At 34.0% G+C, this 26,483-nt stretch overlaps 5 protein-coding genes across 7 annotated transcripts; all 5 read left to right on the top strand.

The window, feature by feature from the left end:
- Nucleotides 1-2,628: 2,628 nt before the first annotated feature.
- Nucleotides 2,629-5,586, top strand: LOC120337219 (uncharacterized). Its single transcript, XM_039404942.2, has one exon. The coding sequence runs from the start codon at nt 2,689-2,691 to the stop codon at nt 4,552-4,554; it is 1,866 nt and encodes a 621-aa protein (XP_039260876.2). The 5' UTR covers nt 2,629-2,688; the 3' UTR covers nt 4,555-5,586.
- A 3,646-nt stretch (nt 5,587-9,232) lies between these two features.
- Nucleotides 9,233-12,754, top strand: LOC120337218 (uncharacterized). 2 transcript variants are annotated; one of them, XM_078116732.1, is made up of 2 exons: nt 9,233-9,431; nt 10,430-12,754. In XM_078116732.1, exon 2 carries the CDS (start codon nt 10,460-10,462, stop codon nt 11,999-12,001), a length of 1,542 nt encoding a protein of 513 aa, XP_077972858.1. In that variant the 5' UTR covers nt 9,233-9,431; nt 10,430-10,459; the 3' UTR covers nt 12,002-12,754. The 2 variants fall into 2 exon arrangements, with proteins under 2 accessions (XP_077972858.1, XP_039260875.2); XM_039404941.2 differs by having other exon boundaries at nt 9,233-9,494.
- Nucleotides 12,755-12,783: 29 nt separating this feature from the next.
- On the top strand, nt 12,784-17,545 carry LOC120337224 (uncharacterized). Its single transcript, XM_078117217.1, has 2 exons — nt 12,784-14,382; nt 15,239-17,545. Exons 1-2 carry the CDS (start codon nt 12,784-12,786, stop codon nt 16,727-16,729), a joined length of 3,090 nt encoding a protein of 1,029 aa, XP_077973343.1. The 3' UTR covers nt 16,730-17,545.
- LOC120337223 (uncharacterized) lies at nt 17,545-19,920 on the top strand. The gene has a single exon (XM_039404948.2). The coding sequence runs from the start codon at nt 17,575-17,577 to the stop codon at nt 19,090-19,092; it is 1,518 nt and encodes a 505-aa protein (XP_039260882.2). The 5' UTR covers nt 17,545-17,574; the 3' UTR covers nt 19,093-19,920.
- A 13-nt stretch (nt 19,921-19,933) lies between these two features.
- Nucleotides 19,934-25,685, top strand: LOC120337221 (AFG1-like ATPase). 2 transcript variants are annotated; one of them, XM_039404946.2, is made up of 11 exons: nt 19,934-20,070; nt 20,457-20,557; nt 20,736-20,921; nt 21,472-21,628; nt 22,560-22,687; nt 23,214-23,313; nt 23,575-23,716; nt 24,142-24,319; nt 24,604-24,744; nt 25,140-25,265; nt 25,356-25,685. In XM_039404946.2, the coding sequence occupies exons 1-11, from the start codon at nt 19,938-19,940 to the stop codon at nt 25,506-25,508; spliced, it is 1,545 nt and encodes a 514-aa protein (XP_039260880.2). In that variant the 5' UTR covers nt 19,934-19,937; the 3' UTR covers nt 25,509-25,685. The 2 variants fall into 2 exon arrangements, with proteins under 2 accessions (XP_039260880.2, XP_039260879.2); XM_039404945.2 differs by having other exon boundaries at nt 19,934-20,100.
- Nucleotides 25,686-26,483: the final 798 nt, after the last annotated feature.

The raw sequence follows: 26,483 nt of genomic DNA, 5'->3' as shown, positions 1-26,483 counted from the left end.
CTATTACTTTTATTCATTCCTAACTTTTCTAAGAATCTTATGAGATCTAATATTTCATCCAAAATTGCGCTGTATTACTTTTTAATTATGAGAACACGGTTTTTAACAAGTCAAGCGTGACGGCTGACTGTGAAAATTCTTGTGACTGGAAACTCGGAAGTTTTTTGAGGGTACGGTAACGGTAACGTCAAAGGTAGGGACTGCTTCGCTCTTGTCCGCGTGTCCATATATTTGAGCGTTGCTCTCTTGTTTAATTAATATTGTTTTGTTAAAATGAAATGTTTCTATCTCTCATCTTTTCGGTGACTGGAGATGGGGTGTGGCGCCTGTTCAGGCCGGCGCCCGGGCCCGGCAGATGATGTAACGTTAAATATCAAAAACAGTGTTATTCGACTCACTCTACTGCAAGGCGATAAAGTTTTGAATCTGTTTCGTGATATTAGCTTCCTTCTCCACATCTGTATAACGTAGTAGTATATATTTAAGGTATAACTCATGCGAAAAACAATACCGGTACCGTACAGTAGCTTTGAAACGTGCACCCGTTTGGTGGCGTACCGATTTCGGAGAGCGCATTAATATTTGTCCTTGCAAGACATTGCTTGTTTGTTTTTTTAAATGTGCCAACTCTGCTGCAAATTTATTTTTCACACAGGAGTTAGACAGTATTTCAATATCAATAATCATGGCATGTGGTAAACATGCAGTTTGGCAATTTAGAAATTCTGTGAAATATGACAAAATACTTGACATGCAATTTGTTCTGAGAACAATGATAAAATGTAAGATAATTGGAGTTTTAGGGGTAACAAAAATTCCCTTGAGAGATGAAATATTATGTGGGGGAATGATAGAATACGAATATGGTATCTGCTCGATAAATCGATAATGCTTTGAGAAATTTAGAGTGGATTATATCTAAAATTACATAGACATGAATATTGAGAACTCCTAACGCAGTAACGGCATGATAGGTGTTTTTCACATTATTTGTCTAATCCTTTAAAATTAAAAAAAAAAAAAAAAAACTCTGCTGCAAATTACTGGTACAACATTGAAAATGTAAGGTGAGGGCGATTTTTAAATGCAAATTAATTGGGATGATTAGAATAATGAGGAAAGAAATGAACTGCTTCATGATTACCGTAATTTTTATGTTGTACGGTATCACCCACTTTTCCCATTTCATCAGGTTCAATATAAATGTAGCCTACCGGTAGTCTAGCCCAGTGCTCTTCAACCGGGTATACGGTATACCCAAGTGTATATCGGCTTTCCTCTCCCCCGGGATAAATATGTAAATCTTATACCGGACCGTAAGTTGGGTATACGACTGATAAAGGGTGTACAGCCTAAGTCCAGAAGTCAGGGATTCTAAACTCTAATATAATAAATAATATAATATTTAAGCTGGGACGATGCAAACGCGGCGCACATGAAATATAAAATGTCATTTACGCAAAGAACCGACGTGAGCACATTGTTATATCACAAATTATAAAGATAATGCGGTCAAGTGTCTGGGTTGGTGATTTCGGCTGACCTGCATTTCGTTTGATTTATGTTGAACAGTATTCCCCATTGACGCTAAGGCTGCCAGTCAAATTTATAACTTGCGGACACTATTGAATAAATATGGGTAATATCAGAATATACTGTACCGGTTCGTTGTTCTTTTGTTTCATGTACGGTACCGGTACTTTTTTGTTTTTTATGCAAATGTGGTAATTAATTCAGCAATGACTAATTCAGATCGAATTCTAACTGTCTAACGGAAATTGTCTTTGTGTATTAGGTTTGAGCCCAGTACCGGTACCGTACTGTATGGTACTGTACTTGTCCGATGAATATTTAATTGCAAAAATAGGTACAATCGAAAAACTAAACTGGCGCTGGTATTTTCACATGTTTTGAACTTTATTAAAGGTTTTGCCAGTTTTTTCACCCAATCTATAAATCTTTTGTTTTTTAATATTTTTGTGTATGTTTTTTTTTGGGGGGGAGGGGAAGAAATCAGATATACTTAACTATTATACGGTTATAAATAGTTGAAAAACTTAACTCTCTATAATTGTCCTAATTCTCGGAACCTCCCTGGATTCAAAAATTTCACGTCACCTATAATTAACATCACAACTTTATAGTATCTTCAAAATTTTAAATTGCTGATTCACACATACACATTTTATTCTATGTATATTTTATGAATTTTTTATTGCTCATGCTATATCTGAATGAATAATTATATACATCATACACACATTCTGACATTGCCGGGAGCTGCTATGACTTAACCAATCTTGCATACTGACCCTCGTGAATAATAATCAACCAATATTATTAAATTATTTTTTCTGTTTATTCAAATATCATCTGGTTCACTGAAGTGATAACAGTTTCACAATAGTTTTGGAATTGGAGAACAGTACCGTACTCAACATTAATAAACCTGTCACAGTTTAATATTCCATTTTGATGGAGAAATCTAGATGATACTGAAATAGATAGCCTTTGAATGGTTTATTTTCAATTTTCTTCAAATTTACTCTCATACTTATTTTTCATCTATCTATTAATTTGAAACATTTTCGTTAGATATGATTTGAATAACTTTATACGATTGTTTTGTACAACTACAGGTTTTAGAGAATAATAGTAGGCCACTTGTCTGTAAATCTTATCATAATCATGGAATTTCCAGAACCTCAAGACCATTGTACCAATATGATGTCACAAATGTATAACTTGAGCCAGGGTCAAAGTCTTTGCGATCTTTCCATTGTTGCTGGTAATGAAATATTTGAAGTTCATAAATGTGTTTTTGCTGCTGCTTCTGCTACTTTAAAAAAAATGATTCTCAGAGAAAATCAAAAACAACATGGTGGAACGGTAAAATTATCCCCGAAAGGTGTGACTGCTGTAGGAATCAAAAATTTGGTTTCGTATGTATACACAGGGAAAATACCTCGCAAAAGTAATATTAGAGGGATGAAGGCATTTGAAAAAGCATGTGAATTTTTTGGTATTTTTAATAAAAATTCTATTATCTCTTCAAGCCTTTTTGATGAAGTGGAAGTTGAATTGGATAACTTAAAGGAAAATATCTCAGTTGCTGAGAAAAATGACAAAATAAATTCAATTGAAAAAGAAGATGCAGATGAAGTTCAAGTTGAAACTGACGTTGAGGAAATCCAAGATGACAATGTACAGAATTCAAATTTGAATGAAGAAGTCGAATATGTCGAAATTTTCTCCGCTGATAACTCTGAAGATGATGATCCACCAGAATCACAACTTGTTGTTCACATTCTTCGTCCTGACGATTCTTTTTCAGACTCTGACAGATCTTATAATCCAGTTAATGCTGACGGAACTGATTCTTCAGACACTGATATTGATGATGAATCTCCTATTAAATCTCTTAATCGTGGTAAAGAGAACATTAATAAAAGCGAAGAGCCATCTAAGAAAAAAAGAAAAGTACGAAGATCCAAATCTAAAAATTATGTTGCTGGTCTGGATATAAGCTCTTTATTTTCTGTGAAGAAAAAGTCTGGTGAAAGAAATACATTGATTGATACTAATGATATTGATTTTGAAGTGGAAGATGAACAATTTTTGAAGCCCAAACTTGGTAGGAATATCGCTTCGCCGTTTCCATTTGATCCAGACAATTGTCTCAAACGAGGAAGACCAAAAGCTGCAAATGATGGAATATTTCCAAACAAACCACCTTTCGCTTGTCCTCATGAAAATTGTGACAGAGTTTACGATACTAGAGAGAAGTGTAAAAAGCATTATAGAGTTCATGATGAGAAGAAACATGCTTGTGAACATTGTGGACGGAAGTTTTTATATAATAAAGATTTAATCAGTCACATTCGTACCCACACTGGTGAAAAACCATTTCAATGCGAGGTCTGCGATGCCAAATTTGCACAGAAATCAACTTTGACTAGTCACAAGAAAGTACACATTGTTGATGTTCCATTGTACTACTGTGAGCAATGCGGACAACAATATAGATCTGAAAAAGGCTTGCGAAATCATGCTAAATTACACACACAAGAGGGAATGGCAATCGCAGTGGAGAAAGGAAAACCCCACTCATGTCCAATTTGCGCAAAACGATACTGTAACGAACTAGGTGTTAAACAACATTTAAAACGCTCTCATCCAGAAAGTGAAATGGTAAAACAGATGCCAAGACTTCCTCGTGCTAAAAAAACAGATGAACAAAGAGAAATGGAATTGCAATCTGCAGTTGAAATTCATGAAGGCATCGGTGAGACTGTAATTGAATTTACAGAGACACCAGATGATGATCATCACCAATCTGAATACATTTGTAATGGACCAGAAGCTCATTACATTTGTGGCGAATGTGGTGCTACATTTAAAACGGAAGAAGAAGGTAATGAGCATCAATGCATGTCGGACAAAACTCAAGCTGAAAAACTTGACGCTGTGGCAGCAGCTGTGTCATCTATAGGAGGTGTAGAAACCTCCGAAGCATGTGACGTCAAAATACTCAATTTGGAAAATATGTTTTAACAATAGATTTCGATTTTATTCAGTGGGTATTGAATACTTGTTTTGGGTAACTTGAAATATGCACTACTGCTAGCTATATCTGTTGAAGTATGAATTTAGGGCTTATAAGGCCCCATTAGCTAATTCTTATTGTGAGTGCATAAATACTCACGAAGTGCGGCAAATGGTGCATTTCTTATATTGCTGCGAGGTGAAGTGTTTATACTGGTGGACATTTTAGAGTTTGTGAGAAATGTAAATTTCAAAATGCCTCATTTTTTCAATAACTCTAGTTTTCTCATTGCAAGATATAAATGTAAAATGCCGAAACCTGCCTTAATTACTAGTCAGTTTGCTTCTCTATTGATATGATCTGTATAACACCAACTTGTTATGTATATCAGGAAGGTTATTTGAGACTGGAAAATAACGTGCAACTGTAAAACTCACAATAATGGATTTCTTTAACTTTCCCAACATAGCAAATTTTAAATTTAAAACTACTTTCGTTTTGATATTAAACCGAGAATGAAGAATAGCCTGTGTTTACTTTGTGTTCCATTTTACTCTTCATTTATAATGGATAGAAGGGAACTTGAATATTGAAACCTAGAATACTGATAGCTAGGAATCTCTTCGTTTGAAATTGAATTATTTGGACAAAACTTGTATTATACCACAACCTTTATTAAAACTATTGTGCTGAACATTCAAATTAATGTCACCGTAGTATTAGATAAACTCTATTTTTTGTTTTGTTTTTAGGCTTCTAGATTTTTTTTCAATGTTTCAAATGCTATTTTCCAATTTGTCTGACTAGCTTGGCATTTTTATCATCTCACAATTTATATTTATAGCTAAATAAGCCTTTGGTGAATGGCCGGATACATTTTTGTTCATTTATTCATAATATTTCGATGTTCAGTTCTAATAAAAAATATTTGAACTGTTGAAATTATCCATAAATATCAATGTTGCCACTATTTGTACATACGTTCAAAACTTTTTTATACTTATGTTGGAAACTTCAAAATTTGTGTTTCTCTTTTGTAGCTCTAGTTCTATGGTAGATCAGAATGGTTTTGCCAGCTGAAAAAGAGCATTGCTTACGGATTACTGAACAAGTTCATCACTTTCTATTGCAAAAAAGTTTATGTGACTTGACTGTCATTATTCAACAAAAAGAATTTCGGCTCCATCGGGTTATATTTTCGGCTGTATGCCCTTTGTTGTATAACTTGATTTCAAGGGCAACACAAGGAACGCCTCTGAGTTATTTAACCCTGAAACTGCATGGTTTATCCCCGTCATCTTTTCAATTATTGATTGATTATATTTACACTGGGAAATCACCAGATGAGGCTGATACCAAACTTCGAGACGAATTTGTAAAAGTATGTTGTGCATTTAAGATTCCATTTCCTGGAGTAAAATCTGGGCAGACTGTTTGGCTGACCCCAAAAGATGATGTACAGATGGCACTCTTACCCAAAAATGAACATGGAATTATAGAAGTTATACTGCAGCAGCAGGTAATCACTGATTCACCCAGTTATGATGAAATGCCATCATTGGGTGATTTCTCAATTGGTCGAGAAGTTCTTGATACACCACATATTAGGCTTTCAAAACCTAAAATTAGAAAGACACAATTGAAAAACCAGGATCATGCTGTGAGAGATTTGATCAAAATTTTAAAGCAGCAAGAGGCTAATGAGGCAGCAAGATCTCCTCTCATTGATTATCATTCTGAGGAAGATTCTGTCTCTGCCCATGAGGATCCTGTCCCTTCCGCAGAAGCTTCTGCTGTTCAATCTCCTGAGCCAGACCATTCGTATGCAGATGTTACACTGGAAGAAACTGTTACTTCAAAAACCACTGCTAGTGATGATAATAAGTTTGCTCAGGTTTACAAAGTTCACTTGGAAGGAATGGATGATTCTAAAGATGCTTCTGAAGATCAACCGCCGCCCGAAGCAGATAATGCGGAATCTCAAACTTCAAATCCTGATCCTGAAACCTCAGAAATTAAGCAGTTTCAGTGTCGAAAATGCCAAGCAGTTCTACGGGAAATATCTCCCCCAACGGCTTCATCTTTAGTACCAAATCGTAAAGAAGTTCGCTATCATTGCAAGCCATGTGGAAAATGGTATATCACACTACGAGGTAAGGGAGCCGTCTCACCCAACATTTTAAAACCTAAAAATGTTGTACAGAACTTTTTAGCTAGCGTAAATGGGAAGACAGTACCTGTCGTTGTGACGATACCTCCAAAGAAGCGTGCTAACAGTCCATCAAAAATAGAGGAAAAACCGCAATCAGAAACTCAAGTGGATGAACCTAAAGTCAAACAACCGAAGAAAATTCCCGCGCCACTCAAACATCAGTGTGAGCAGTGCAGTAGTGCATTTACTCGAAAAGATGTGTTGCTTCAACATATAAAAGTAAAGCATGCTGAAGATAAAATTGAAAGTGAGGCAGATGCAAATTCAACAAACTTGAAATTGAAAGAAGGTAGACCTCAGAAAGAACGTCCATACCAATGTGATGTATGTAAGCGTCGTTTCACCCGAAAGCACAGTATGGAAGAGCACAAACGACAGTTGCATGGTAAAGTAAAGCAAATTGTTTTGTGCCAAGTTTGCAACACCAAGTACACATCTGTTAAAAGCTTCAACATGCACTGTAATCTTCGTCACCCAGAAGGCGAGGTTCCGAAAATTCGACCTCCTGCAAGACCAAGGCCAATTAGGAAATTAAAGACGCGTGGAAAGGCCCCCGCTCCTACACCCTCTTCTCCTCCTGCTCCGAAATCACCACCCATTCTTAATTTAGAAAATGAAAATCTAATCAGTAGTCCTCGAGCTAAGAAAGTAAAAGTATCATCAAGGTACAGAGCTAAAAGGAAGAAGAGGGATCTTGCAGACGGGATGCCTCACGAGCAACAGTCTCCTTACTACGAATGTCCTGTTTGTCTCATGTCGTACAAAAAACAAAATACGTTTCTTCGCCATGTTTCAAAGTGTAAAACTCAAGCCAAATTTATGTGCAACCGATGTCCGCAAGGCTTTAAATCGAAAAAAAGATGGGAAGAGCATTTGTGGGCAGAACATGACTTTGACGAAGAACTTCTAACTAAAACCACAAAGCGTAAAAACCAGCAAAATTTCTCCCATTGGTTCAACCAAACTGTTGAGCAGGTCGTTAATGAACAGTCATTCGAGTCAACTGGAATTGGATTCTGATTTAGACACTGATGATATTTTTAGAGAAAAATGTTTTTTTTTTGTAAATAAATCTTCTTTTTTTTATATTTTTTCAAGCCAATACTTATAACAGGGATGGAATTATTGGAAACTTTTCTATTCAGCTTAGATTGAATAAGCTGTTTATAATTTTGTTTTTTACTTGGTCCATAAGACTGTTAAATTGAACAGTGATTTCTTCACCTTGACATGACGAAATTTACTTCCGTATCATACTTTAATGTTGTAGAGAGGATTAATGTAATTATTCAAATTTACAGGGGGCTCCCAAATTTGAAAGTAATACAGTGTTACTCACCTTCATCTATTCATTTTATTACATCTTGCTTGAAAGGTTGAACATAAGTTGGATGTGCTAAAGCTTGAATCCAAGATCTTAATAATCTCAAAATGCCAGTATATTTATTCCAGCATTTTTTTCATGATAATTGATAATATTAATTATCTGAATAACGAAATCACATTTTGAATAAGATTTTACTCAATTCTCCAGATCCCTGGTCATTTTCATCATTTTCTGCCACTGTTTAAGCTGTTTCAAATGTAAAATGGAATAGGAAATATTACTGTGGTCGTGGTGTGAAATTTGCTTGGTGGAGCAATTCTGTTTCTAATAAGAATGTTTTTACTTGACCAACTGGATTATTAAGACAAATTCATACCTATTTTTGTCACTAATAACAAAATTTTGGATAACTTGAATGTTACATATTACATAGTTGCTTTTGAATTAAATTTGTATAAAACAGTTGTGAATTCATGGACATGGTTCATGTAATACATATTAATGAGACAAATTTATTTCTTACTAGTTTCCGATTTACCAGCCTAATGCTACATGCTTGAATTTTCTGTTTCAAACCTGGTCATGCATGTATTCCATAACTTGGTATAAAACTGACCATTGAATCTATATTTTTTTAAATACTAGTCTTGTAGAGGTCATAATATAGACATTAAATTTATAATGTTGCTTCATATTATCAAAATTTCTGTTGGTAAAGCGTGTTTAAGATTAGTATTGTGGCACAGGCATTTATATAGGATATACCAAGACGAAGGTGATGGTACACAGTATAGACATTTTGTAGAATCTGAAGTTTATGTGTGGAATGTTGAAATATATATTTTTGTTGGTAATCCTCTTTTACGATTCCCAGAAGCATTCTTGAACTCTGAATCATTTCAATTCAGAAGCTTTTACTACATTTGATGTGAAACACACTACTCATGTACAATAGTTTAGATTGGTAGTTCAATGTTCACTATCCTTATGAATTTTTAGCTGGAAATATTCATTTTTGAGTCAACCAATATTTCATTTAATTGTTTTGACATCCGTTGTAGAAATTACATTGCTTTGATCGACTCCTTTAACTAACTGTTTTTTGTTTTTAGAATTATATGTCCTATTAAGATATGTAACTTAGTATTAAATTGTTCATTGTTGATTCAAATTAAATAGTTTTGGATTTATGTTGTTCATCCTCCTGTAAAATATCTTCAACGCTATGGTGAAGGATGACATTTTATGTGATGTTGCGTTGCTCAAAAAGTGGATGAAATAGTATCGTATTCTGAACATCAGTATACATTTATACTGGACTACCAGTTTGTTCAAATGAACCTAATGTGAGTGACAACTTTATAGGCGCATGCTCTGCTGTTGGTACCATTTAAATACAAAGAAGGAAGGTTTGTTAAATTTTTGGAGTAGACAACGATAAAGCTTCATAATATACATACCTATATTGCATCTATATTGTACTGGAGTTGAAAATATCAGACTTAAATCAATACCTGTACATTTAATGAAGTGATATTGCACAAAGGAATTTAGTTACAATATATGCAGTAAATGCATTATTACCGGTAGTTGCAATTACGGGATGCATTGCAGTGTAAATCCGTATAAATGTGAATTATGTGGAAAGCAAATGGCATATTAGAATTATTGATGATGTTGAATATGTAATCGATATATTATATGATCAAGCTTTTGCATGTGAAAGGAAATAAGCTTACATTTCTATAGACCACATAAACATGATCTATACATGTTAACTGATTAGCCTGGCGAATGTGCGAAAGGTCTGAGAGCTAACATGCAACTATGGGACCTCTGAGGGTTAGTGCCAAGTGCTCATACGCAAGATTTGGGAAATTAATAAATAGGCTATTTGTAACTAAAATGTAGCTCGCAACATATAGGTAAGTGGTTGCCTTTAAAGGAGTGAAACACATCTCATCAAAATGTCACTTGAACTTTAAAAATAAGAGATCTTAATTCTGATACTGGCTGGTTATCACATACAGGCTTCAGCAATTCTTTTTACTTAAGAACTCAATATTAAGAAGAATTGCTGTGGCCTTTTTTTTACAAACGTGCCGGTAAGAAAATCAATGTTGTGCTGCTTATTCTGCTATTCTCCCTACAAACTATTCAGCATTAATTCCTAATATTCATGTCCATGTATACATCAAAGCATTCAAGTTTTTGCCTGCCTCACACAAGATTTAAGCCATTCTTTCGCCAGTATACTTTTTTTTTGACTCCATACTCCATAATTAATTTATATTCTTCAAGAATATTTATTTTAATAAATTAAATTATTGCATTTTGATTCCAGATCATCGATATGAAAAAATAGTTGTACATCATGATATTTCCATCTCAAAAAGATCATTGTTTTGATCTTCTTTCAAAAATTTTTGGAATGTTGAATGATCCCAGTCTTTGTGATGTAAGCATCTCAATAGAAGGAACAGTTTTTTGGGCTCATAGATGTGTTTTGATAGCTGCATGTCCAACTCTATTTGACATAATTGTTAAAGAATCTGAAAACTCTAAGAAAAAGATTGTTCAGTTGAGTCTTCAAGGCTTTTCGGTTTCTGGATTCAATGCATTGTTATTGTATGTTTATACTGGCCAACCTCCTGATGTAAATGATGAATCTTTGATGCATGATTTTGTAAAATCTTGCTGTGCACTTGGTGTATCTATCCCTCCAAATAAGGAAAACAAAGATTATTATGATAAAATGGAGCAATTGCATAAAGATACAGAAATAGTTATGGAAGTTACAGATGTTTCATATGACAAAAACAACGAATCTGAAGTTGCAGCAGAATCGGATGACGATGACCATGCTGAAAGCCCGGTTGATCTGAGTGTTAATGATATATTTGAGAATTTAAACACAGCTGATGAGGTTGATAAAGATTTGCATGATGAAAATGTCTTGCCTGAAAATGACAACATAGGAGGTGAAGATAAGGCAAAACATCAAGAGGAACCAGCCAAAAAAGATGTCAAGTTGCAGTCACTTTTTTCAGTAAAGCGAAGGGATGGGGAGGATGATGTTGCATCTGAGTATACTCTATTGATATCAAAATATCCTATAAAGCAGAAACGTAAAAGACCTGTAGTAAAACATAACCCAATACTTCCAGCTGAACCACCTTTTGCTTGTCCATTTAATAGCTGTGGAAAAATTTTTGAAACTTTTGATAAGTTGAAAAGACATTACTATATTCACAGAGAAAAAAAACACATTTGCAATGTATGTGGAAGAAAGTTTTTATTAAAGATCGATCTAACCATTCATTGCAGAATTCATACAGGAGAAAAACCATACGCATGTACTGAATGCGGTGCTAAATTTACCCAAAAAAGCACTTGGAAAAATCATCTGCCAACACACATGAATGATGCGCCCAAGTTTCCATGCAACTTATGTGATAAAACTTATACATCTGCTCGCAGTTTAAGTCTTCATAAGAAAGAAAAACATACGGACAAAAAATGTTCACACATTTGTCATAATTGCAATAAATCATTTGAGAGCCGTGCTGCTTATATTTCACATATGAAAAAGGAGTGTGATTCTTGCAACTTTCGTTGTACAAAGTGCGACAAAAGATATCACATGAAAAAATCCTATGAGCTCCACGTAAAAAAATGTTCAGTTTCATTTGATCATCAGTGCCATCTTTGTGACAGGGCATTCAAAAATAAAAAACAACTTTCAACTCACAAATTTAACTTCCATACAACACCAAAATATAATACTAGGACAGACAATGTTTCAACTGCTTCAATTGAAGTGTTGATTGATTCGAATGAGGTGGAAACTAATGGGAAAAATGAAATGTATGATTTTGACAGCGTGATACTTGAAGAAGTAGTTGATGAGACATGATTTTTTTGTCCACATATACTCCATTTATGCTTATTTTTGTATTTAGTTTCCTATACCATTGTGAACAACCATTTGTACATTTAACAAAGGTATCTTATTTTAATGTGAAAGATTTATTTTCTCTTGGTGTGAACAATATTGCCAAAATAAACCAAATTAAAGTTGAATTGAACTTTTCATGAAATTATGAGGTTTATCCACCACTTTTAATCAATAAAAATGATGAGGTGTATATAATTCATTAATTTCTATTATTAAATGCATAAGGGTGTGAAAAGATACTTATACCCCCCCCCCCCTGGCTGCACCCCTGTATCCAACCCCTCATCATACACAGAAAGCGGTTAAAAATATTTACCTATAGGCAGGGCTGCCATCGATATGAACCCAAAACTAAGGACATCAGGGAAACATAATAATAGAATAACAAGGAACGAAATGTAATAAACAAAATGCATTCATGCCAGTGAGACCCGTGTCTAATCATACTCTGCACTAGAAAGGACAAAGACCTTCAAAATAAGGACAAATCTTAGAAATAAGGACATTATTATGGCAGCACTGCCTCTAGGGGATTGTCTAGAAGGCTCTTGACTGGGGGTTGTCAATATTCAAATATATGATTCCAAACCTAAATTTCTTGAAATATTTTATCGTGTAGAAACCACACATTCAGAAATATACTTCATATCTACTGTAGTTAATATTCTTTCGTGGATATTCATGATAATGGTTTAGTGTTTTATTTTCAGATCTTTGATATAGAGTGTCATCTGTAAATCATGATATTTCGATCTCAGAAAAATCATTGTTTTGATCTTCTTTCAAAAATTTACAAAATGTTGAACGATTCCAGTCTTTGTGATGTAAGCATCTCAATAGAAGGAACGGTTTTTTGGGCTCATAGATGTATTCTGATAGCTGCATGTCCAACTTTATTTGATATAATTGTTAAAGAATCTGAAAACTCTCAGAAAAAGACTGTTCAGTTAACTCTACAAGGCCTTTCAGTGTCTGGATTTAATGCTTTGCTATTATATGTTTATACTGGTCAACCACCTGATGTAAATGATGAATCTTTAATGACTGATTTTGTTAAATCTTGCTGTGCACTTGGCGTATCTCTTCCTGTAACAAAGAAAAATAAGGACTTTCATGATAAATTGAAGCAAATACAGAAAGACACTGAAATAGTTGTGGAAGTTACAGATGTTTCATATAGCAAACACAATGAATCTGACATCACAGCAGAATCAGAAGGTATTGACAATGACCATGATGTAAGCCCACATGACATCATTGTTGATGGTATAGTGGATGATTTAAACACAGCTGATGAGTTTGACAAAGATTTACATGATGAAATAGCGATGCCTGAAAAGGAAAAGACTGAAGTCCAACCTCAACAAAATGTGATGCATCAAAAAGAACCAGGGAGAGAAGATTTCAATTTGCAGTCACTATATTCTGTGAATCGTAGAATTGGAAAAACTGATGTTACATCTGAAGCCTCAACATTGATATCAAAATATCCGAGGACACAGAATCATGGAAGATCTTTAGTCAAAAATGATTCAATATCTCCAGTTGGGCCAGCACTTTTTTCTGTGAAGCGAAGGATTGGAAAAACTGGTGTTACGTCTGAATCCTCACCATTGCTTTCAAAATATACTAGGATACATAATCGTAAGAGATCTGTAGTCGAAAATGATTCATTATCTCCAAGTGAACCCGTTGTCCATTGTCGTTGTCCATTTGCAGGCTGTGGAAAAATGTTTGAAACCATAACCAAAATGAAAAAACATCGATATATTCATGGAAAGAAAAAACATATCTGCACTGTATGTGAAAAAAAATTCTTGAACAAGAAAGATCTTATTAACCACCACAGAATTCATACAGGAGAAAAACCATATGAATGTGCTGAATGTGGTATGAAATTTACCAACAAAGGCACTTTGAAAAGTCATTTAGAAACACACATAAATGATGCGCCAAAATTTGCTTGTAATTTATGTGATAAAGCGTATAAATTATTTCGCAATTTAAGTGTCCATATGAAAAAAGAACATGACGGCAAAAAACCTTTACATATTCGTCGCGATCGCAAGAAACCTAACGAAAGTCGAACGGAAAATAAATGTTACTTCTGCTGTGAAAAATGTGGCAAAAAATATCGCAGAAAAGAACCATATGAGTTGCACATTGAAAATTGTTCAGTTTCATTGAAGAATCATCATTGTCATCTTTGTGATGCAGTATTCAAACATAAAAGACTTCTAACAAATCACATATTTACTCTCCATTCAACACCAAAATATAGAACTGAGACAGGAAATATTCCAGCTCCTTTAATTCAAGTGTGTATTGATTCAAATGAGGCATAAATACACAGGAAAGAAATGGATTTTGATTTTAACAATGTGACATTTTTAGAGTTTGAATAAGTAGTTGCTGGGACTAGATCTTTTTCGCTTTAAGATTTATAGGCTGTACTTGATTTTGACGCCAAAATCATATTGTGGATATACAGCATGACCATAAAACGGAACCCAGGCCATTTGGAACTTATTGTATGGGTTTCTTTTTTGGGGTCACCCTGAACATAACACACTATGCATTGAAGAAAGCTGCTTTACTGCCATCGTTCATGATCTTGATGTTTATCTTTTTGTGTAAACCATAATAAAAATCTTTTAAAAATGATGGTGGAATTGTGAAGTTTGATAAACACATTTAAAATCATTTGAAATGATAAGATGCCTATGTTTAATGAATAAGTTAATAGTTGCCCAAAATGATCAGTATAAGTTTATTGGACATGTTTACAATGGTGACCGTACATTTGAACCCATGCATATATCCACGGGTTCAATCTATATGCGGGTGCTAAAACCCATGGGTTAGGGTTAGCATGGGTTTAACTATCCGTGAAACAAAAAAAATTCCATAGGTGCAATAGCATACAGGTGCAATTGTCATGGGTTCAAATGTACGTGGGTTCAAATGTAATGGAACCGTTTACAATATATTCTATTCTAGGAAAAATATATTGATTTTATATTTTCTTTAAAGAAGTTAGAGCTTACAAGAGATCCCCAGTCAAGCTTGTACCTGAAATATTCTCCATGTTTCATTTATTATGATACATATTATTACTCTTATTTAATTGATATCATGTTAATTAGTAAATTGATATTTTATTTTCAGATCTCTGATATCAAGTAATGACTGTAAATCATGATATTTCGATCTCAGAAGGATCATTGTTTCGATCTTCTTTCAAAAATATTTGGAATGTTGAATGATCCCAGTCTTTGTGATATAAGCATTTCAGTAGAAGAAACAGTATTTTGGGCTCATAGGTGTGTTCTGATAACTGCATGTCCAACTCTGTTTAACATAATTGTTAAAGAGTTGGGCAACTCTCAGAAAAAGATTGTTCAGTTAACACTACAAGGTCTTCCAGCTTCTGGATTCAATGCATTGCTATTGTATGTTTATACTGGTCAACCCCCTGATGTAAATGATGAATCTATTGTGGAGGGTTTTGTAAAATGTTGCAGAGCACTCGGTGTATCTCTTTCATCAAAGCAAAAAAATAAAGATTATCTAGAGAATTCGGATAAATTACAGAAAGATGCAGAAATAACTTTGGAAGACACAAATGTTTCACACGATAAACACAATGAATTTCAGGTGTCTGTAAAATTGGAAAATGTTGACAATGACCAAGATGTAAGCTCACTTGATGAGATTATCACTCATGTAGTAGCTGACTTAAGCTCCGCTGGTGATTATGACAGAGATTTGCATAATAAAATTTCAACACCTGTGAAGGACAAAACAGAAGTTAAACGTAAACAGAAAAAACCAACAAAAAAAGTCGCCAATTTGCCTTCCCTCTTTTCTGTAAAGCGAAGGAGTGGGAATGCTGGTATTACATCTGATTCTACCTCATTACTTTCAAAATATCCTAAGATGCAAAATTATGAAGAACCAGAGGTTAAACATGACCTAATATTGCCGGTTGAACCACCTTTTGCTTGTCCATTTAAGGGTTGTGAGAAAGTTTTTGAAACCAGAATTAAGATGAAAAAACACTATTTTATTCATGGAGAGAAAAAGCATGCCTGCGATGTATGTGGAAGAAAATTTTTATATAAGAAAGACCTTATTGTTCACTGCAGAATCCATACTGGGGAAAAGCCATATGTGTGTTCCGAATGTGGTGCAACATTTACTCAAATAGGCACTTTGAAAAGTCATTTACCAACACACATGACTCATGCACCAAAATTTGCTTGCGATTCATGTGATAAAACTTATACATCTTCTCGCAGTTTGAGTCTTCATATCAGGGAGAAACATACAGACATAAAACCTTTACACATTTGTCATGATTGTAATAAATCTTATGAAAACCGTAATGCTTATATTGCACACATGAAAACTGAATGTATTTCTAGCAACTTCCATTGTGCAGAATGTGGCAGAAGATATCGCAAAAAAGAAGCCTATGAGCTCCATATTGAAAATTGCTCAGTGTTTTTAAAGCATAAGTGCCATCTTTGTGATGGAGTATTCAAAAATAAAAGACATCTTTCAAATCACATATTTTCCTTTCATTCAACACCAAAATATAAAACCGAGACAGACTATGTTTCAGCTGCTTCAGTGCAAGTGTGTGTTGATTCAAATGAGACAGAAATAATTGGGAAAGATTAGATTCCCAATTTCAGCCAAATGACCAACCCGTTCAGGGTAGTTGCTAGATTTTCCATGTTTAAATACTCAATTTTCACCTGATTTTGTTGCTCAAATGTCATTTTACGTTGAAAAAAGTTGCTTTACTTTTTTGTGTAGCAATCACAACTTCAAATATTTTTTCTATTTTGTTGCTACTTTAGTCAACATTTCAGTTTCAATTGTAATATTTTCAGAAATCATTGCCAAGATTTGCACACAATGATTTGGATCTCATAGTCATGCCCCTAACTCCTGGGTATTACCGGTAGTTTAATGGCGAAATTAGCAATGTGGGTTGTTATTCCACATTATATTAAGGATTCAACATACACATTTCTGCAGAGGCAATCGAGTCCATAACAATTTTATTCCTGATTCTGGATTCATTAGATGATTTGGTGTTAAAAATAGCTAATTTCACAAACCATATCGTATTATTTGCTGAAATGCGCATACGTCAAAATCATATAAGTTGCTCGATATGATATTTTTCATCTCGGAAGGATCTCTGAAGCTCTGTGTCCGTAGTTACCAAACTCTATGATCATATAATAACTGCAACAAGCCAATATCAGTTTTTGTAATTTGTTACATGCCTTCTATTTATTTCATATCGTATATTGATTTTGCACGATGAAAATTGATATCGGAATCATGTTTACGTTGCTAGTTTGCCTCTTATTATTTAACAACAAATATTAGACCTTGCCACATTTTTCTTTGTTATTGTATTTAATATTATTTATATGGATATTCATGCTAATAAATTTTATTTTACTTTTTTTTATTTTCAGATCTCCTACATTAAGTGATAACTGTAAATCATGATATTTCCATCTCAGAAAGATCATTGTTTTGATCTTCTTTCACAAATATTTGGAATGTTGAATGATCCCACTCTTTGTGATATAAGCATTTCAGTAGAAGAAACAGTTTTTTGGGCTCATAGGTGTGTTTTAATAGCTGCATGTCCAACTCTATTCGATATAATTGTTAAAGAGTCTGGCAAATCTCAGAAAAAGATTGTTCAGTTAGCTTTACAAGGTCTTTCTGTATCCGGATTCAATGCTTTACTATTGTATGTTTACACTGGTCAACCTCCCGATGTAAACGATGAATCTTTAATGAATGATTTTGTGAAATCTTGCTACGCACTTGGCGTATCTCTTCCTTCAAAAGAGGATAATAATGAATATAATGAGAACTCAGAAGAAATACTAGAAGATGCAGAAATTGTTGTTGAGCTGACAGATGCTTCATACGACATGACCAATGAATCCCAAGTGATAGCAGCATCGGATAATATTGACAATGAAAATGATGTTAGCGCATTTGATATTATTGTTGCTAGCGTAGCAGCTGATTTGCATAATGAAATTTCAACTACTGAGAAGAACAAAACAAAAGTCAAACATAAACGGAAAAAAACTATGGAAAAAGTAGACAATTTGCAATCGCTGTTCTCTGTAAAGCGAAGGGGTGGAAAAAATGATACTACATCTGAAGCTACCACATTGCTTTCGAAATATCCCAAGATGCAGAATCGTGGAAGACCTGTGGTTGAACATGACTCGATATTTCCGGTTGAACCACCTTTTGCTTGTCCATTTGATGGTTGTGGGAAAGTTTTCGAAAACAGAAATAAGTTGAAGAAACATTACCATAATCATGAAGAGAAAAAACATGTCTGCAATGTGTGTGAAAGGAAGTTTCTTTACAAGAAAGACCTTATTGTTCATGGCAGAATTCATACTGGAGAAAAGCCATATGTGTGTTCTGAATGTGGCGCAAAATTCACTCAAAAAAGCACTTTAAAGAATCATTTAGCAACTCACATGAATCATGCACCAAAATTTGCTTGCAATTCATGTGATAAAACTTATACATCTTCTCGCAGTTTAAGTCTTCATAGGAAAGAAAAGCATGCGGAGAGAAAACCGTTGCACACTTGCCATGATTGCAATAAATCTTATGAAAGCCGTAGTGCTTATATTACACACATGAAAAATGAATGCAACTCTTGTAACTTTCTCTGCGCAAAATGTGGAAAAAAATACAGAAGGAAAGAACCTTATGAGTTGCATGTAGAAAATTGTTCAGTTTTATTGGGACATCATTGCCATCTTTGTGATGGAGTATTCAAAAGTAAAAGGCACCTTTCAAATCATTTATTTAATTTTCATTCAACACCAAAATTTAGAACTGAAACTGACAATGTTTCATCCACTTCAATCGAAGTGTTGATTGATTCAAATGAGACAGAAATTGATGGGGAAAATGAGATGTTAGATATTAACAGCATGACTCTATTAGATTTAGAAGAAGTGATTGATGAATCGTGATATGTTATTTTTCATGTCAAAATACTCATTGCATACTCATTTTCTTGCTGAATGCCTAAAACAGTTTAATATAGTAAATTAGCACTTGACAATGATTCCTACTTTTATGTTTGTGTGAACCAATTCAAAAAGAATAAAAATACGAGGTTTAATTACCATTTTCGATGAAAAAATGATAAGATATAGTTTTTTAAATCTCTGTTGTTAATTGCATAATGACAGTAAAGTAAATTTATGGTTCATGTGAACAATAAATTTGAAAAGTTATATGAAATTACATTCATCCTGGGAGAGGGAAACCTACAGGGTCTTTTAGGTCCATATGACAAGCAAGATAATTAGCAATCTATTAAATGTATGTCAATGTGTACTTGTAATGTTACTTTGACCATCAGAAACGAAATATCACTTAGATTGGTGTCACATTGACCATCATGATGAATTTGTCACTTTAAAAATAACCTGTTTTTATAAAGCATTGATTGCGTTATATATACTATAGTAACGTTTATACATAATTGGTGGGCTCATTCCAGATATAGGTTCACTTTGGTCAAATGCTTTATATGATATAGTTCAGTTTGAATGAGAGATGTGTTTTTAATTATTTCAACATATGAGTTGAGTTTGAGATGACCAGTTTTGTTCGTCAATATTGTATGACTGTATCTGCTGTGCTTATTTACTGTGTTTTGTATGACAATACCGGTAACTCTTTTTGTTTTTGATTCCAATTAAGTCCGAATGTTTTTTGTTACCGATTTTCTTGATGAAAAGTTTGGATTCATGCACCATTGTTGATTAGTTGAGTTTTATTTTCGATTTAGATTTTAGAAAGCCATTGTATGGCATTGGTAGGGGTTTTCTTCAGAAACTCACTGCAAAATGGTATAGTATCTGCCAGATATGCAAATGCTGTGACAAGGCTAGTGAATAGAAATTTATATCTGTGTCCAAGATGTAGAATTTTATATAAAGGTCAGTGGGTGTTCAACTTGTCTTCTAAGCGTAGGTTGCCTATATTATGCGGTCCATAACGAAGCTGAAATATTTTTTTTTTTTACTGCATCTTCGTTTCAACTTAAAGAAAAATAAGTCTAAAAGAAATTGTACAGTGAAGGCGCATGGATTAGCACTTGATGAAACCAGTTTAATTATTCAACATAGATTCTAATTTGTGACTTTACATTGATTAGTTATTAAAATACCTGAAAACATTTACGTTAACATAAGAACTTAAATGGCTAACGAACTGGTAAATAAAGTATTCATTTTGGAAATGAAAACTCTCCATGAAAAGAAATTGAGTTTTCTTCTCGTATTCCTATTTGTAACGATTATACCTTATCATATTTTTATTTCAGGATTGGCCACAAGATCAAAAGGGAAAGACTTCAATATTTTGCAAATTAAATTTTATTCTTCTTCTACCTCTCTTAATAAAGTGCAATTTGAAGAAATTAGGGTAGGTTTCACATGCTTTTATATAATTAAAAATAGACACATCACTCGTATCTTAAATTCATTTAATCGCCTTCAGCAAATTTGTGAAATTATACACTTGCAGCATTTGAAAATTGCGGTAGTCTATTGAATCTGCTTGTGTATTCATACAAATAAATTGTGAATTATATTTTTCCTAGAACATCATTGAAGAACAATCACATGTTCAAAATGCAGAACCTGAAACTATATATAATCTATTGTTAGAAAAAGATTTAATAGCTCAAGATGAAAAACAAAGAAAAGTGATTGAACTTCTCCATAAACTACATGATGACGTAGAAAAATATAGTCCGGCTACAGCTTCTTCTGGATTTTTTTCAAATGTAAGATGTGATGCCCAATCAAAGCTTCGTTTTATAATATGCAGTGTGTTCTTTGGGATTGTCACAAATCTAAATCCTATTTTACTGACTGCTGACACATTGGAAATTCCAATGATTTCAACTTTTGGAAAAGGATTTCATATTTATCCCTAACTAAAGAAACATTCACATGCATGGTATGAATCATGATTCTGTAAACAAGTAAAGTTCACCTTGTAATAACGGACAAAATCTCACTAGAAACTCCGACATATACCCGCTGTCCAGGCAAGTCTAAAATCATCATCTTATATTGCCACAGGTCTTAACCACTGAGTAGATACAACTAGTATCACTTATAATTGCACAGTTTGTGATTTATATTTGAGGGGTCTGGGAATGGTTTGAACCTCTATTTGTTTGAGGCGGTCAAAAACTTTGCTGTAGCAACAAAGCGAAGTGTCCATTCGACAGCGTTTAATAACATATTTTTATCTCCTAAATCGATTCTTTTCATGCAGACAAACTGTGATTTCTATCCTACACTTTTGAGTATGTTTCACATTTTTAGATATTTTCAACAGCTGTTAAACCTCCCAAAGGACTTTATATTCATGGAAGTGTTGGAACTGGGAAAACTATGATAATGGATTTATTCTATCATTGCTGCAAAATTAAGAACAAACGACGTGTTCATTTTCATGCATTCATGCTTGATGTACATGCGAGTAGGATTTTTATCCACCATATTTGTTTAAGCTGATAGTTGACTTAATCATACCGGTGTCCAATTACCAAAAATCAAGTAGATTCTTCAATAATCCGCCAATTATGTATCAAAGTGTCAACACGAATTAATTACAGATTGTGAAGTTAAATATATGGAAAATTATACAGTATGCAATTATTCATTGTGTGAAGTAGCTATTTTTAGTCGCAAGATCGACAGGATATGTAGCAGAACTTGACACCCTTGCCTGCTGCATGAATAGAACAAATTCTATATCTAGCAATACAAAACAGGTTTCAAAGTAAGATGACCAATTCTATTTAGTGCCTAATTCATGAAAGAGCAGTGATCTTTATTTCGAAGGACTGTCTATTAAATAACCATTGACCATACTGTTCGCAAAGCAAACATTCCATGTCTTATGTTATTTGAGATATGATATCTATGACAAACTGGAAAGGAAAGAAGATTTTGAGACTCCCTTTTGATTATCGCTTGAACCATTGATGCTGAAATCCAAATCTATAAGCTATGCATGGTGGCATTAAGAGGAGTAGCAACTCAACTCATCACTAATTACTAGACCATGATATGTTACAATAGGTGCACATTTTCTCCCTGTCTTGACTGTGATCCACAGAATCATCAAGACTGTTGTTTAGTGCCCACATTGTTCTTGATCTTCATCAATGATCTTGCTCATACTTCCATACTATTTTCAGAACTTTTCATTGGTTAATACGAACCTTTTTCATAGTGAAAGTCTCATAATATATTTAATTCAGAATGAATACGGAAATAGACAATGGGATGTTGATATTTAAAAAGATGTGCTAATAATTTTGAGTAAATACAAACCTTAGGCAGCTTGAAATATTAAATCAGAAATGTTTAATTATTATTTCTGAATCTGATTTATATCTTACCAGGAATCCATCGCTTGAAACAGTCAATACCTCGACAACATGGTTCTAAACCTCAACCATATGATCCTATAGGACCAGTTGCCAGAGAAATTAGTGATGAAACATGGCTTCTTTGCTTTGATGAATTTCAGGTCAGTTTGCTTAAATTTGATAAATATGTAGTAGTCCAGTCGTTTTTCACACTTGAAACTAATCTCTGTTTTTACCTCCGAATATAGTTTCATTTATCTCGCTCGGCGGTGTGGCGCATCGCGCTAAGCGTTAGGAATACGCTCACCGCTGCATCTCTGATTACCCTTCGTGGGATCGCTCGTTCGAATCCCATGCGGGGATGATCATGTGCGAGAGGAATGCTGGACTTCTGCCGCCGTAGGGTGGTTCACGTAACCGCTGGTCGGTTACGGCTTCCTCCATTATCAAGTCCATGCTTTCGAAGAAAAAAAACAAATAACTGGCTAATTAACCCCATACCTATCCTGGACAGGTAACCGGACGAGAGGCCGTGGTTCGCCATATGATTAAGCCAGCTCATCGGCTTTCCTCTCCCCCGGATAAATATGTAAATCCTATTCTATCCTATTTAATGGCCATTATCTTCATACTCAATTTGCATAGTAAGAGGTAACCTGATTTTTTTTTCTATTGTCTCTTATTTAGGTAACTGATATTGCTGATGCAATGATCCTGAAACGACTATTCACAGAGTTATTTAAGAACGGTATTGTTATGGTTGCTACAAGCAATAGAGCTCCTGAAGGTATGTGTTAATCAGTTGAAAATTACAGTTTTTCGACTTCCTGGCAGAATTTTATATTGCTTTACTCGTTTGAAAGGTTATAGCCACACTTTTACTCATCATGAAATTCCATTGCAAAGCTTAGTAATCGTTTTGAATATTATGCAAGCATATTTTCCATTTTTTGTAGTTGTGTGAATTCTATGGTATTTAAATACAGTGTGTGGATATGAATATTTTTTTATTGTCACTGGTTAATGTTTTTTCCATTTTCTTTTGCAGATTTGTACAAAGGAGGTTTACAACGATCAAACTTTTTACCATTTATAAATATTTTAACCCATCACTGTTATTCACATTGCATAGACTCATATACTGATTACAGACTTTTAGGTCCACCCTGTGATGGAAGAGTATATTTGTTGTGAGTTGTAAAATATTGTTGAATATACATTATTTTAACATTAAATCATTATTTCATATGGAATGTTTTGTTTGGAAATATGCTAATGAACTACGGTAACTGCACATAAGCTTGTTTACTATGGAGTCCTGGCTATCATCTATTTCAGGTATCCGGTAACTAAAGGCTCAGTTATACACATTTGCCTATTCAAAGCTAATATATTTGGTGGTGAAATTTAATAAATACTCCATACATTTCTTTATGAGTAAACGCTGTATTTAAGAATAAAAGTTTGGTGATTTCAATAATTTGAAATATTACTGAAATTGTTAGGGAATATTACTTTGTCTTTTCTGAACGAATCAAATTGGGCCTATTGCTCAGTTTCAAAAATTTCAAACACTATGTAATGTTACCTATTAATACCAGTATTCTCCTTTCAGATCTTCGGACGATGATGTTAACTCAAACTTGGACGATATTTTCAACTATCATGCCTCGTTGCAGAAGACAAAATATGAAACAAAGCCTACTACGTTGCGAGTGCTAGGCCGTGATTTATTTGTTCCAAAATTCAATGGCGGAGTAGCCGATTTTAGTTTTGAAGACATATGTATGAAGGTTAGATTGAAGTGCAATTATATTTATCTTCAAATGCAAAATGACAGTCGAATAATGGCCCTAGAACTTGGACAAGCATTTGTGATATTGCATGATGTCCCAACTAGGATTACAATTTCGAAAATTTAAATAGTATTTTCTATGATTGATGGCATTTATTTGTATTCAGTGTGCTGTCAATAAATTAAATACTATCTACACTACAGGATGCATTTCGACAATGCAAAATGATCACAAACACACATTATTAGCAATATGACAGACAGTATTTACATTCTTTTCAGCCTGTTGGCGCAGTTGATTACATTGAGTTAGCTAAACGATTTGATGTGGTAATAATCCGTGATGTACCCCTACTGAACATTTTTCGAAAGCAAGAAGCTAGAAGACTCATCACTTTGATAGATACTTTTTATGACGCAAAGGTATATTTTTAGGATCAATATTAACTCTTAACTTAGATGTTAATGATTTAAAAAGCAAGCATCCAGAATACATTGATAGTCTTTAAACTGATAAGCTGTATTTGCATTTCACCTAACATCACAAAATGTTTAGTACAAAATTATTCGAGTGTTTATCTTGGATTCTTGCCCATTACAACACCTCAAAAATAGAAGTTATGTTTAGAAAGTGTTGTGTCGTGCTGCAAAGATTTCTCTTGCATCAAAGGGTGACAAATTGAAGAGTCTGCCCATAATTTACCGGTGTATCAATTTGTGCGATATTATGGCAATATTCCGTAATTTAAACTTCTGATGTATCATGGAGTGTACAAAGATTTCAATCAATTTCATTTCTAATATTTTGAATTAACAAGGTTGGGTTAGTAATGTCTGGTGCAGTTCCTGACCCAATAAACTTATTTGTACAAGCAACGGAAGAACAAAAGACTCAAGTCATGCTCCAGAATACAATGATCCTGGATGACTTAGCATTGACACAAGTGAGTTGATACAAATGCTCATCACTTTGGGATTTCTTCAACTGTGTCAACATTGTATTATTTTCATTTGTATTATTTTCATTTGGATAGGATGATACAACTACAGATCTGAATGTGTTTTCTGGAGAAGAAGAACAATTTGCATTTCAGAGAGCAGTTTCGAGATTAAAAGAAATGCAATCGAAAGCATATTGGGATGAACATGACAAATTAGTTGCCAAAAACAAGAGGACTGTGAATTGAAATTGTTTTATTATAGTAAAGATTTATCTCTAGATTCTCTGGGCATAAGCCTGAATTTGTATAATAAATTTAAAAGATGTTGACGTAAATAGGTATTCCATTTGGGAATAGTGCTCCAATTGTTTTAAGTTTTTTATTATAATTTTAAATTAATAATAATTTTAAACATATTCAAGAGCGTAGTTTGTTTTCAATACCAGGGATTTTATCAATATTGGGTAAGGATTCTAAAGTTACTGATTCAAGTTGATATAGTTTAGGAATCTGTAAGCAAAATAGTGCACAGTAGATTTTGTCAAAAGCAATGAGGCAGTATTGACTTGGTGTTTACCACTTCAAGCTAGGATTGGAATAGGCTTGCCATGAGACCTCTGATTACCATGCGCTGGTTCCAATCCTTTGGTGGATAGACGGACTATACGCATCTAACAAAAAAGTACTGGTCAACCATCCCTATACCAGACAGTTACTGGTAACCAAACCAGAGGCCGTGGTTTGCCACACGATTAAGCTGTTTTATCAGCTTCTTGCTCTCCCGGGATAAATATTAAATTTTTTTCCTTATTTACTAAGATGACTATCTGAATTTTTTGGAATGGGGAATTTGTCATGTTTGACAGTGAAATACACAGTCAATCTTATGAAGCTCAATGCTATAATCCCAAAAATCTTGTTTTAGCAACTGCCATACTCAATCAGGCAGAGTAATTATTGGCAAGGACTGGTTGTATACCAGTTTATGCTATGATAATTCACTGTTAGACACTCTCGCTAAGAAGCATAAATTCATGCGTTTCTTTTGAAACATCCACAACTCCAACCCAACTTTGGATTCTGAAGGGCAGCATCTCTACTAAGAGGCTTTTTCTGTAATCCAATTTCCTGTTACTACATTGCCACGTGCCACACCTACTTTTTTTTGCCTGGTAAGCGGTAATGCTAGATATAGCATATTGACCCAGAAATAAATAAGGT

This window comes from Styela clava, chromosome 10 (genome assembly GCF_964204865.1).
Source record: "Styela clava chromosome 10, kaStyClav1.hap1.2, whole genome shotgun sequence".
NCBI lineage: Eukaryota > Metazoa > Chordata > Ascidiacea > Stolidobranchia > Styelidae > Styela > Styela clava.
Note: the sequence above shows the minus strand (reverse complement) of the source record. Positions and strands in the feature narration are given on the sequence as shown.

Coding starts and splice junctions, on each gene's coding strand:
- LOC120337224 (XM_078117217.1), top strand. CDS start 12,784: ATGATATTTCGATCTCAGAAAAATCATTGTTTTGATCTTCTTTCAAAA. Junction 14,383..15,238: donor TGTGTATTGATTCAAATGAG/GCATAAATACAC, acceptor TAATGACTGTAA/ATCATGATATTTCGATCTCA.
- LOC120337219 (XM_039404942.2), top strand. CDS start 2,689: ATGGAATTTCCAGAACCTCAAGACCATTGTACCAATATGATGTCACAA.
- LOC120337221 (XM_039404945.2), top strand. CDS start 19,938: ATGGCATTGGTAGGGGTTTTCTTCAGAAACTCACTGCAAAATGGTATA. Junction 21,629..22,559: donor CATGCTTGATGTACATGCGA/GTAGGATTTTTA, acceptor ATATCTTACCAG/GAATCCATCGCTTGAAACAG. Junction 23,314..23,574: donor AAGCAATAGAGCTCCTGAAG/GTATGTGTTAAT, acceptor TTTCTTTTGCAG/ATTTGTACAAAGGAGGTTTA.
- LOC120337223 (XM_039404948.2), top strand. CDS start 17,575: ATGATATTTCCATCTCAGAAAGATCATTGTTTTGATCTTCTTTCACAA.
- LOC120337218 (XM_078116732.1), top strand. CDS start 10,460: ATGATATTTCCATCTCAAAAAGATCATTGTTTTGATCTTCTTTCAAAA.